General features: G+C 45.9%; 1 protein-coding gene across 1 annotated transcript in view; it reads left to right on the top strand.

Annotated features, from left to right (window-relative positions):
- The window catches only part of LOC147613364 (serine/threonine-protein kinase BSK1-like), a 66377-nt gene that overhangs the window by 14290 nt on the left and 38971 nt on the right, over positions 1-13116 (top strand). The window contains exons 4-5 of the mRNA XM_086782669.1: positions 212-345; positions 502-607. Of these exons, the coding sequence (XP_086638795.1) occupies positions 212-345; positions 502-607 (240 nt within the window). The remainder of the gene's footprint in view (positions 1-211; positions 346-501; positions 608-13116) is intronic.

Raw genomic sequence — 13116 nt, 5'->3', positions numbered from 1 at the left:
ATGTGATGCCACTTGTCATGCTTGCCTAAGTCATTCATTGAGATTTGTGATTTTCTGACAAACTTTCAGAACAACATTTATCTTGAACAATCTGTGCTGCTTTTCAGCTTAACGTTTTGGACACATTCCCACCAGTATGATTGTTTTCTTTGTGTTGGTTTTAACCAGAATTGAACACATGTTTCTTATCAATGAGCTTGAAAGGTTGTAGGGGACCAGCACCCAATGGAATGGGCAATGCGGTCAAGGGTGGCCTATTTTATTGCCCAAGCGCTGGAACACTGTAGCAATAATGGCCGTCCATTGTATCATGATCTGAATGCATACCGTGTTCTTTTTGATCAGGTAACTTCTTTGCCCTCTTTTATACTCTGCCCATCTCTTTCTTTTAATGTATAGCCCCACATTTTCTTCTAGCTTCAGTTCGTTTGTTGGAGTCCCAATGATTGCCCTATGCAACAGCATGTTTTATCTTTGTTTATGCTGGCTGAAATGTTGCAGGATGGTAATCCACGGCTTTCATGCTTTGGCCTTATGAAGAATAGCAGAGATGGAAAAAGCTACAGTACAAATCTAGCATATACACCTCCTGAATATTTGAGGACTGGTAACAAATTTTTACTCTATATTCACATCAATTATGCATAGCTTATTAGGTGCTTCTTATGAAGTGTTAGCTCATGCTTTTTGACTGAAAGCAAGCTGATGACCTATCAAACTTGTGGCTTTTTTGATTTGCAAGCTTTTGCTAGGACATTCCATTCTTTGTCACTATTTCTCATTTCTTAATTCTAGAATTATATGGAGGTTTAGCAGGCCAATTTGTTGCATCACCAGCCAAGGACAAGCTAGTGTGGATTCCGAATCCAAAAAGGAACCAGAGGTTCTATAATGATCTAGCCACACAAGGATGGGTGACTACACAAAGGTGACTAATAGCCCAGGGATATTACCAAAGAAGAAGCCAAATCTGGTTGCCAAGGAGACCACCCGCACAACGATGCAACGCTCCTGGACAGCAACAAAAGAAAGGTTAACAAAATCATAATCATCATCACGCTCAAGGACAGAGCATCGACGTGACACTAAATCATGTATGGGTGCCCAAAAGGCAAGAAAAGGGGAAAGCTAAGATAGAGCACACATGGACTGTGGAAGAGCTAGACGACTTAAGGAATCCAAGGACTACCCTCATCTTTAGCTCTACACGAAATCAGAGCATCCCTACCCATTGGAACGTCTAATGAACACAGTGCAAGATTTATCCTGACTGAGAACCATGAAAGTCTCGTTCCTTAACCTGGGCAGAAGCCAAGCTCATCAAATGATGCAGACACCCTTAACTCGGATGACAAAGCCAAAGATGCCATTGCTTAAAGTATAGCTAACAAGGGAGTGCCACCAAGTAAGCATCCCTCTCTAAGTCAAGTTGCCGAAGGCAAAAACATGCCCATGCCATAAGAGTTCAAAAGGCAAGCTGCTAATGGCCAAAATGAGCCTGAGGCATAAGAATCAAGAGTCAAGTTGCATGTTATGTGCATGCCACACTTGGATGCCACGTGGACATATTTGAATAGAAGGTGCAGGACATGGAGTGGAAACTGGTCCCATGTGAGCCCAGTCCAGGACGAGTTAGCCAAGGTTCCACTCTAAACGTCCGAGGTCAGGTGTGCATTGTCTTGCACATGAAGCATTGCCAGTCCATACTGTGAATCCCCCTAATGAATGATGTCAGATGATCTGAGTGTTGGGTTTGCAACTAGACACCAGGCGTCTATAGGAAGCATGGAGAAGGGATCCAACCCTTTGGGCTACCTCAGAAGAGAGTGTCATGCTCTTGTGTGGATAGTGGGTAGGTTTAGGCCACCCAAGAAGGGCCAGGAAGGTCCTAGGCCTTGCCCCCCACCAGCCAATGGAAGGCTGGGCAAGCTGTTGGTCAGCCCAAGAGGCTTGGCCAGGCAGCTGACAAGCGCTTGGAGCCAGCCTAGCGAGGCGGCCAGGCCTGAAAGGCTGCCTGGTAGCCAGTCGGCCAGGCTTGGGTGCTGCCCAGCAGACATGCGCAAGCCAGGAGAGCATGCGCAAGGCGGCCAGGGACTGCAGCAGTGAAAACACACGCATGATAAAAAGGCATTTATTGCTAGGACCAAGTCGTGGAGGAAATTAGGAATAGGTCGACTGATAAATCAGCCGGCCGACCAGCATATTCTTGTCCTATAAATAGGCAAGGCAGAATTCAGTTCAAGCATCTCATAATTCACAAAGGGCTTGTGTATTCCAAGGGCCAGGACAGCCAAGGGGAGTGCTCCAGCCAAGGTGAAGAGTGCAGGTCAAGAACCAGTCACCATTTGTGGTGGGGGCCTTATAGAGGGTATTTAGGACCCAATATTGTGTCCACTTCTCTCTCTCTCTCTCACACGGTATGCACAGATGACAGCTTGGTTCCAACTCCATGGCTTTAGTATGGACAGGCTACCTCCATTTCAGTACTCCCTGGATGCACCCTCCCTCTCTCTCACACGGGCAGAGATTACCAGACTTATCAGGCAGGACTTGACTCAGCTGGACACTAGGAGGACATGGATACAGCCGACTCACGAGCTTGGTACGAAGATGGCTTTCTATAGAGATCATCTTCTCTAGCTCACGGAGGATGGGTTTGTGATTAGACCCAGCTACATGGATACTCATCTTTCTCATGGGGTACGGTGTGCTATTGGTCAGATGCGCACATCCTCACACCAGCTAGAGATTGAGACTGGCAGATTCAGAGGAGTACCAGCTGAGGCCAGGATTTGTCAGCTGTGCCAGATGGAGCCAGAGACAGAGTTACATTACATATGTCACTGTCCAGTATATTATGAGATACGAGGCCGTTTTCACTGCCTGTTCAGAGAGGGTTTCGGACCACTTTCTAGAGTCATGATATACCAGGATCAGAGATGCCTCGGATTATACTTGCTAGAGCTGCGTAGACATAGAGAGGGTCTCTTGAGAGGGAGGGGATCAAAGAGGGAGAGACACCTACAGAGGCAGATTACAGACTTCTTTCGACCAGAGATTGAGCAGTCAGGCCAGCAGGCATTGCAGCTAGCCCCAGAGTATAGCCGCACCAGAGGTACACTGATTGATCGGGCTATAGAGCTGGGGCGGTCCAGGCGCCCCAAGATGAGAGGCCCATCCCAATACCGACGGAGACTACAACAGAGGATCAGGGCATGGGAGACGTCCAGTCAGAGTACTCACCATGGAGGACATTGAGAATATCCGCCATCGACCGATGAGAGACATCTTTGGATAGTGAGGTATATGATGCTTACCTTTGTTGTTGGAGTTTTCCTTCCCAGATGTTATCCATTAGGAGCTTCTAGTACCTTACTTTTCCTCATAGTTGTTGTTTCAGTTTCAGTTAGTTGTTTAGTTGTTTTAGCTTTTCTTACATAGACATTGTATCAGGTCCACCAATTGTTGTAACCTTTTTGGTCTCATAGGTCATTTTGGCCTTTTGAGGACGTTAATATATCATTTCATTTTATTTCTCTCTCTCTCTCTCTCTCTCTCTCTCTCTCTCTCTCTCTCTCTCTCTCGCTTGCTTGCTCGCTCTCTATTTCTGCACATCTCTCTATGTTGTGCATTATCTTCATCGTGATGAACGATTGTTGAATTCTGAACATTGAAGTTACCGGTTCTTCTGCCGAGCTTCCGTATGTTACATTGGTATCATAGCCTTCTTCAAGTGTGAAGATTCAGCCAGAAAACCAGAAGAAAAGAAAGATTTTTTTTTCTTGCTTGTGTGGTTGGTTTCTAGATTCCGGAGGACCACCTCTTTCGGTGTGACTCCTCTCCCTAGAAGGACGGTTGGTTTTTAGCCTCCAGAAGCCTCCCACACACATAGTGGATGGTTAGATTGCGTTCCGAAAAGGAAATGCATTTTTCATGTCACCAACCTGGACATTTCCAAGTATGAAAGGGGTCTAGTGGACTCCAGGATGTCTAAATATTTGGAAAGTACAAGCTTTGGGAATGGGGGATTATCCTGGAATACAAAGGACCACACTCCTAAAATTTAGGAGAGTTGTTATTTTTGGCCCGACTCCGATGGAAATTTTGTTCGCGTCATTACATCTCGAATTGAGCAGATACCAAGAGTTGGCAAAGTGCCTATGACATAGTGTCTACCAGTTGGGATATTTTTAGTGAGAGAGTTTATGGAAGGACCCATCTCTTAGATTGGGACATGTGGCAAGAAAGTGGACCAAAGTGAGACAAGTGGCCTGACACTTGTTAGAAAGTGGATCAAAGTGAGACAAGTGGCCTCACACTTATCACTTCAGCTATTGTGTGGCTCTCCACTTGTCATTGTAGCCTTCTCTTGCCATTTTAGCTCATGGGAGGTCCAAATCTATAAATTGGAGCCCTCTCTCTTTATTAATAGAGGCTCTCTTGCTGCACACTAGCCTCTATACCACCGTTATAGGTTGCCCTAATGATGGCTACTCTCTTTCTCTCTCTCTTGAAGGCTGCCCATGAAGAATACCAGCTTGGACTGACCGAGAGAGTTTCCACTCTTAGGCCTCATTGGGAGGTGTATGACATTACACCCTCCATCCAGAGGAGATTCTAGCAGAAAGTCTGGCACTCGTATAAGAGGAACCAAATATCCTACTTCTTCTGGCTGTTTCTACATGGTGGGTTGCCCACCAACTAGTGGAGATCTATTTTTGGGGTGGATTCCTCGTCCTAGATGCCAAGCTCCATCTGAGACAGGGTATCATTGCTTATGGGAGTGCAAAGGAGCATATAGGATCTGGGTATCTATAGCCTAGCTCTTGGGCAGATTGAGGAGCGATCTCATCTAGATGAGATTGAGGAGATATCGCTGCACAGTAGGAAGGACGACGATGGTGCTTGGGTGGGAGAGGCATTTCGCAAGGGTTCTTGGGTTTATCTACAGCCTATTGCAATTGGTCCCCATCGAGTTCGATGGCGAGATGTGATGGAGCTTCATTGGAAAGGTCGTTTACAGGGTTTCAAAAAGGCGAGCAATGGAGAACTAGTGGCCATGGTACAACACGTTTACACAATACGAGATATCCATCTTCGCCAACAAATTAAGTTTCCATGCAACTGTAAGTATCATGAGTTTGAAAGGAGCATATGATTTCATGATTGCCAGAAGTTTCTTTCTTTCTAAGTCATCTTATTTCTTGTTTGTAGACATTTTCCTCTCAACCTTGTGCTATTGCATGGTTGACTCAGTCTGGCCCACAACTTCTTTTTGAGGGCAGGGGAGCTGATCTTGTTATTCTTGTCTGTAGGGGCCTAGGTCAGAGATGTTTGCTTCAAGATATCCCCCAGTTATGATACACACCACCTTTGCTGAGTATTGACACCTTTGGGAGATTATTGCTAGTATCATGGTGTGGCGTATATGGAAGACCAGATGTTGAGAGGCCTCTAATTGTGGCATGGAGCCTGATTTATGGGGCAAACCAGACATGCCTGTTATGTTGAGTAGGTAAGGTGGACATTGGGTGGGTCTAGAGTCTGAAACTGCAGATAGTAGAAAGTGTTGATCTTAGCAGCAAAGACAAGGGAAATCAGCAGAGTATTGGAATTTGGTTGACTCAGTCCAAGTAGAGTGGGCAGCATGGAGAGATCAAAGCAGGGCAGGAAGGATAGCAAGGAGATGGCTTGTCTGATGAGTTGGCCAGCCTTGGGACACTACACCTAATCCTCACGTAGTATTACTTTTAAGTTGTTCACATAAAAAGCTTTCCTAGTTTTCTTCAAGGCAGCAACAAATGCAACTCATGTGCTAGGTACTTGTCACATGCACTTTGCACTGTAGTGCATGGTGACAAGATGGCTCATCATCAGTGCAACATTGTATAGCAGTAGAACCCTTTAGGATTTGATATTTGTCGTACGCCGTGACCCTATTGTAATCCTCAATCCAGGATATGTCAGGCACGAGCTACATAGGTCATTCTTGAGCCTTAGAGAGTCGGTCAGTCAGTCAAAGTCCCTTAACCCACTTGGAGAGAATCATTCTTGCATATAAAATTCATAGAAACCTTAAGGTTTGCATCAGCAACAATAGCAAAACCCACTCCTTGAGTTACCTTCGACTTCGTCACCCTCTTCTTTCAGATGGAACAACAAAGACGAGAGGATGAAGCCACACGACGGGAAGAAAAAGCAAACAGACGGATTATGAGGAAGCCCAACGCAGGATCGACGAAGACCGGAATCAAGTTGAACTCACCGCTCAGGAGCACCAACGAGAGCTCGATCGAGAGCGCATATTACTTGAACACCAAAGGGAAAAAGAGGCCATACATCTGAGACATCAGCACCTCTCTTCAGTTTTCCCACCCACAAGTGCCACCTGCCAGAATCCCGCGACTACCGTTATCCGAACTCAATTGAACTTTAGTAAGTATGATGGTAAGTGTGATCATTTAGGTTTTAATCAGTTTATTCATCAATTTAATGCTCATTTTTCTTTAGTTGGGATCACAGATTCTCAAGATAGAGTCCACGTAGCGGCTCCCCACAGTATGGGTGAGGCAGCCACTTGGTGGCAACATTGGTCTAGTCTTCATTAAGACCCAACCACGGGTGTCACAACTTTTCGCTGGGATATCTTTGTTCATGACCTTAAGACCAGATTTCTCTCTCCCCAGTATTTGACTAACTTGGTAAATGAGTTCTATGGACTTAGACAGAACGGGTCACCCGTGCTTCAGTTTTCCGGTAAGGTTATAACTTTAGTACAACAGTTAGGGGTATGTGAGCAGGCCAAGATGGATCAATTCATTTGTGGATTAGATCTTAACATTTGGTTCATAGTTCGTAACTTTGAACCCAACACATATGACCAGGCTTTGACTTTGGCTCAAAATGAAGAATTGAAGATGAACGGAGGTAAGCCTAAGCAACCGCAGTCTAGTACCAAACCCCAGTAGCAACAATTTGCTTCGTTGCCAGGAAAAGGTAACGCATCTTCTAAAGACGCTAAGAAGGACGACAGTTCTAGCTCTAGTTAAGGGGGTAAGAAGGGTAAGGAATCCAAGCCTAAGAAAACTCATGAGGAAAAGGCTAAATCAGGTATCATTGAAGGCTATCTTCCTCCAGAGGAGAAAAGGAAGTACCGGTTAGAGAACATATGTTTTTTCTGTCATATTGCTAGAAATGGCAAGGATAGTAAGCCTCTAAAACACCTTCTTCCACAGTTGCCACATTATCTCCTGCTCCTCTAGCCCCGCCTACTACCACAAATGGAGTTCAGCTTTTACCTTGTATGCATCCTATGCCATCTGTGGTATTTGATGCTAAGCAGGAGGGTGAGAGCGATGTTGCACAAAAAAGTCTCATCCGAGCTTATGGCTCTGCCAAGGGCTGCCAGCTTGTAGTCCTATTTGACATAGGCAGTTCTGAGGATGCCATCTCTCCCTAGTTGGCTACCAAAATGAGCTGTACATTAGGTCCGCACCCACATATCTCAAAAGACACAACAGTTTGCCTTTGTAGTTCAAAAGGCCTCATTCCAACGAGATTTCATTGTCTCGTCTTTTTTGGGGTGTGACATGATCTTAGGAATCCAGTGGTTTCGTTAGTATGAGCCTATTTTCGATTGGGAGCATGACACTTTTACTATCTGTAAAGGTTTTCTTGAGTCCATCATGATTCGTGTGGGGATAGAAGCATTCTTGGCATCCTGTTGATTTCTCATCTCGAGGCCCGACGAGGTATCCGCAAGGGAGCGGAAGGAGCATTGCTTTATGTTCGTACTCAGACAGCCTCTACCTCATCGGTAGCGGCTATCTCATCTTCATCTCTAGTCCCACAGTTAGCAGATCTCCTGTCTAGACATCAGGACATTATGCTTAGGGATGATCTCCCGCCCAGTCTTCTCCCATCTCGTCTTGGGGACCGTTATATCGATTTGGTCCCTGGATCAGAATCTCCTAGAAGGTTCCCCTATCGTCTTTCCAAGACTTTAGAGGGCGAGCTAGAAAAGCAGTTATTTGAGCTCCTCCGAGACGGATTCGTTCGGCCAGCTTTCTCACCATTTGCTGTACCCATCCTATTTGTCTAAAAGAAGGACAAGTCTGCACGCCTTTGTGTAGACTACAAGGGCATTAAACAAACTCACCATTAAGAATAAGTTTCTTATGCCAAGGATTGAGTACATTTTGGAGCGTTTAGACGGCGCAAATTTTTTCACTAAGATCAACCTCAAGAGTGGTTGCCATCAGGTCCGCATTTTTGAAGTTGACATTCCAAAAACAGCTTTCCGGATAGAGCGTGGTCACTACGAGTTTGTAGTCATGCCCTTTGGGCTTACCAATGCACCCGCAACCTTCAATAAAATGATGTCCAAGATTTTCACAGTCCTCATTGGTAAGTGTGTTTTCATATTTCTTGATGACATACTTATATTCTCCACCATTGCAGAGCAGCATGAGAAAGATGTGGAGAAAATCTTGCAACTTTTGTGAGATAACGAGCTCTACATAAACGCCAAAAAGTCTATCTTCTGCATTACAGAGGTTCAATACTTAGGCTATATCATTGGTTCCGCTGGGATTCGATTGGACTCCTTGAAGGTTAAAGAGATCTTAGATTGGGACATTTCTCTGACCATCGAAGAGATCTGTTCTTTCATAGGTCTTTGCCAAGCCTATAGCACTCATGTTCACCAGTTTTCCAACGTTGCAGCATCTCTCACAGACTTGCTCAAGGGGGTAAAGACTCCTAGACAAAAAGTCACAGTTACAAGCAAGGCGCTTGATGCATTCCGTGCACTTTAGAAAGTAGCCTTAGAAGTGCCTCTTCTGAAGTTAGCATCTTGGGTTGAACCTTTTGAGGTCATTACTGATGCTAGCAATGTAGCCATAGGTGCAATTCTTCAGCAGGACAATCAACGCGTGGCCTACTACAGTAGAAAGTTGGATGTCGCCGAAAAGAATTATTCGGTTTATGACAAAGAGCTTTTGGGTGTGATCACATCACTCAAACATTGGAAACCTTTCCTTTATGGACAGGTTTTCACAATAAACCAAGCCCTTGAGTGGCTTCAAACCATGCGAAGTTTCAGTGGAGTGATCGGCAAGCCAGATGGAGTGAGCTCTTCCAACAATTTGGAGGAATGATCGAGTACATCCCTGGTAAGCATAACCCAGTCGTAGATGCTCTTAGTTGAAAGGCCAGCATCCAGGCAGTGCAGGAGTCTATCATTCTCGAAATCACGAGGAAAGACTTAGATAGCATGAAAGACTAGTATGTCGACTCCCTTGAGTTTGGTAGTCAATACAATTTGACCCTCACTTCTGAGCCAGGCCATTATTCAATGCAGAACGGTTGGTTGTTCTTCAATAACCGCCTCTGTGTCATTCGAGAAAAGCGAGCAGCTCTTCTCCATGATGCCCATGACTCCTTAGTTGGAGGACATAAGAGGTATCAATAGTATCCTGGAGAAATTAGAACGGTCCTTTTATTGGCCAAAAATGAGGCGTGATGTATATTCACATGTTCAAGTCTGTAAAGTTTGTTAAAAAGTTAAGGTTTCATATACGAAGAAGGCTGGGTTACTTCGGACCTTTCATCGACATCTCTATGGACTTTGAAGGGCCTCTACCAGCATCCACAGAATCTCGTAACACTCAACTTCGGACCTTTCATCGACATCTCTATGGACTTTGAAGGGCCTCTACCAGCATCCACAGGATCTCGTAACACTCAGTGTTTCACCATTGTGGATCGCTTTAGTAAATTCAGCATGCTCATTCCATGCAAGCATAGTTGTCACAGCACGAAAATACGATACCGTACGGGAATTTTTGGTACGATATGAAATTTTCGGATACCGTATAATAAAATACGGTTTTTTTTAAAACACTTACAAACTGTGGAGCTTCAAGCTTGAATGTGAGGGAAGGTTGGGGGGAGGGGGGGTTGGGAGGAGTCTACAAGGCTTCAGGAACTAGAACATGGAGATGTGTGTTAGCACTTTCATCCCCAGTTTCTGCTCTTTATTGTGCCCATTTGGTCCCCTTTTGTATGGCCCTTGCTTGTGGGCTGGCCACCCCTTTTTTAGTATTTTTATGGGATTTTTCCCAGCCATTCTGGCATTTTTCTAGTGAGCCATGTCCAACAGCTCCAGTCGGCCTGTTTCTGTGCTCCAGTCGGCCAGCTCTTCCCCACTATAAATAGTGGGTGCTGGCCTCTCATTTTTCATAGAGTCTTGTACTTATTTGCTCCCTCACTTATGAGACTATCACTGTCTCTTGCTTGGGACTGTTTTGGTTCAGTATATTCAGCATAGTTTGCTCCATATCTCTCTCTCTCTTGCACTCTCTGTTCAGCACATTCTAGTGCCACTCTTTCATGGTATCATCGCTTCAGGTTTAGCAACCTTTCTGCTGCCCCAGATTCAGCCCTGTTTTCAGCACCTTCTCCTCTGCGTTTTCTTCCAGATCCATAGCTTTTGCTGCTGCGTTTTCTGGACAGCACTCTGCTGGTCGGTTTTTCTTCAGATTGGCTTCACCGATTCAGCCGTCTGGCTCTTGGAGATCAGTGTTTCATTGCCCACTTGGAGATTGGACTGCAGGCGGCCTGTTTTCTACAGGACAGCACTTGTTCATTGCTGCGTTTTCCTCTCCAGTGGTCCTTTCCCTTTGCAGAGGGGGCTTGTGGTGTTGCAGGCTTTGGTGGCACACTTGGTACCTGTGGAGGACACCTTTTTTCTTCAGAGATTGTGCATTTCTTGAGATTGAGCCCAAGCTCTTGTGATGGCTGCTCCCACTTCTCTTCATATGTTTGTTGAGTCTGCCAAGTTGGATGGTTCCAACTACACCCTATGGAAGGTGAAGGTGAGATCGGCCTTGCGTGGCGTGGATCGCTGGGATTGGCTTGTTACACCAACCAATGCCACCCCTCCCACCCTTGCTTCCGGTGGTGTGACTCAGGCACAGATTGATATTTGGCAGTCGAATGATCGACGTGTTTTCTCCTTCCTGATGTTGAACTGTCAGGATGCTGTTCTCTCTCATGTGCGTACAGCAGATGCTGCACATGAAGTTTGGAAGGCTTTTGCAGATCTCTATGAGATTAAGTCTCCGGGTCGGATTTTGGCATTGGAAAAGCAACTTATGAACTTATCAGTTTCTGCATTTCCATCTTTATCTGCTTTCATCTCGAAGATGAAAGATCTCCGGGACGAGCTTGCTGTTTGTGGCAAGGACATCTCCACAGAGGATATGGCTATTCGGCTGCCCTCCAAACTTCCAGAGAGGTTTGATGCATACTTTCAGTCTCTGGTTTCTTCTCCTCGTCCTGTTCCAGTTACTTGGGAGGAAGTTCTCCCCTCCATTATGCAGATAGAGTCTCGCTTTGAGGAGCGGACTGGCACCTCCGGTGGCGCTGATGGAGCTTTGGCAGCACGAGATAAAGGGAAGTCTCAACAAAAGAAAGGTAAAGGGGGTTCTGACAAGAACTCCAAGGATTCCGATAAGGATAAAGACAACAAATCTTCAAAGAATAAGGACATTGAATGTCACTATTGTGGCAAGAAGGGTCACAAGTCACCCCAATGTCACAAGAAGAAGCGTGATGAAGCAGCAAAGAACTCTTCCTCAACGGCGGTGTCTCAACCCAAGAAGGATGATGGAATTCTTCTCTTAGCAGGTACTCGGCGTATACTTGCTCTTGTGACTTCTCAGTCACGGTCTTGGATTGTTGATAGCGGTGCTACTGCTCATATGACACCCCATCGAGATTGGTTCGAGGACTTCACTGCCAGATCAGGCGAGATCACTCTGGGTGATTCTTCTTCTGTGCCAGTGCATGGTCATGGCACTATCCCCATCTTCCGTTCTGAAGAGGACAAGAGGTACTTCTCTGACGTTCTGTATATTCCAGATTTGGCTTTTAACCTTTTGTCAGTGAGTGCTCTTACAGCTCAGGGTGCGGAGGTGATCTTTTCTCGTTATGAGATTACCATTCGTGATAAAGCGACTGGTAGCATCTTGGCTCAGGGAGTCCAAGATAGTGGCCTCTACAAATTGACCGCTCTGCTTTCTTCTGGTGCTTCTTCTGCTCTTTGGCATGCTCGGTTTGGCCATTTGAGCTATCAGCTTCTGCAGCGAGCTTCGAAGGATGGGTTGGTTGATGGATTACCAACCATCAAGGCTCCGTCTTCTCCTTGTTCCTCTTGTTTACATGGGAAGCAGCACCGAGCCGCCTTTCCGAAGGAGGCGACACACAGATCTTCGACATCACTTGCTCTCATTCATGCAGACTTATGTGGTCCTATGAGTACCGCGTCTTTGAGTAAGGCGTTGTACATGCTCGTGATGGTGGATGATTTTACCAGATATACTTGGGTTTTCTTTCTGAAGACCAAGGATGAGACTTTTCATCACTTTTGTGATTGGAAAGCCGAGGTGGAAAAAGAGACCGGTCACTCGGTCAAGGCTCTCAGGACCGATGGAGGGGGTGAGTTTACATCCCAGGAGTTTAAGCAATATTGCAAGACACATGGCATTCGGAGACAGCTTACTACAGCATATACTCCATCTCAGAATGGAGTTGCCGAGAGGAAGAATAGGACCATTATGGAGATGGCCCGTGCTATACTTGAGCATTCTTCATTACCTCGACGTTTCTGGGCTGAGGCGGCTTCCACTGCTGTCTACATTCAGAATAGGTCTCCTACTGCTGCTCTTCCCGACAAAACTCCATATGAGGCTTTCCATGGTGAGAAGCCCTGAGTTGTTCATTTCCGGATTTTTGGATGTACTACGTATGTTCATGTGCCTAAGGAGCACCGCTCCAAGTTGGACTCTAAGTCTCAGCGCATGACTTTTCTCGGATACAGCACTGTGTCCAAGGCATATCGTCTTTATGATCCTCAAGCCGGTAAAGTTGTTGTGAGCCGTGATGTGGTGCTCGACGAGACTCCTACATCTTCAGAGGGGGGTGGTGAGCTTCTTCTTCCTGCACCTCCTCCTCCTCCTCCTACTCCTCCTCCTGCTCCCGCTGTTACTGTTACACCTCCAGCTGAGGATTCTCAGTCAGATGATGATGACCCTGCTCCTCCTCCGGCGAGTT

Source organism: Cibotium barometz, chromosome 44, assembly GCF_041138505.1.
Source record: "Cibotium barometz isolate CiBa-2024 chromosome 44, ASM4113850v1, whole genome shotgun sequence".
Taxonomy (NCBI): domain Eukaryota; kingdom Viridiplantae; phylum Streptophyta; class Polypodiopsida; order Cyatheales; family Cibotiaceae; genus Cibotium; species Cibotium barometz.
Note: the sequence above shows the minus strand (reverse complement) of the source record. Positions and strands in the feature narration are given on the sequence as shown.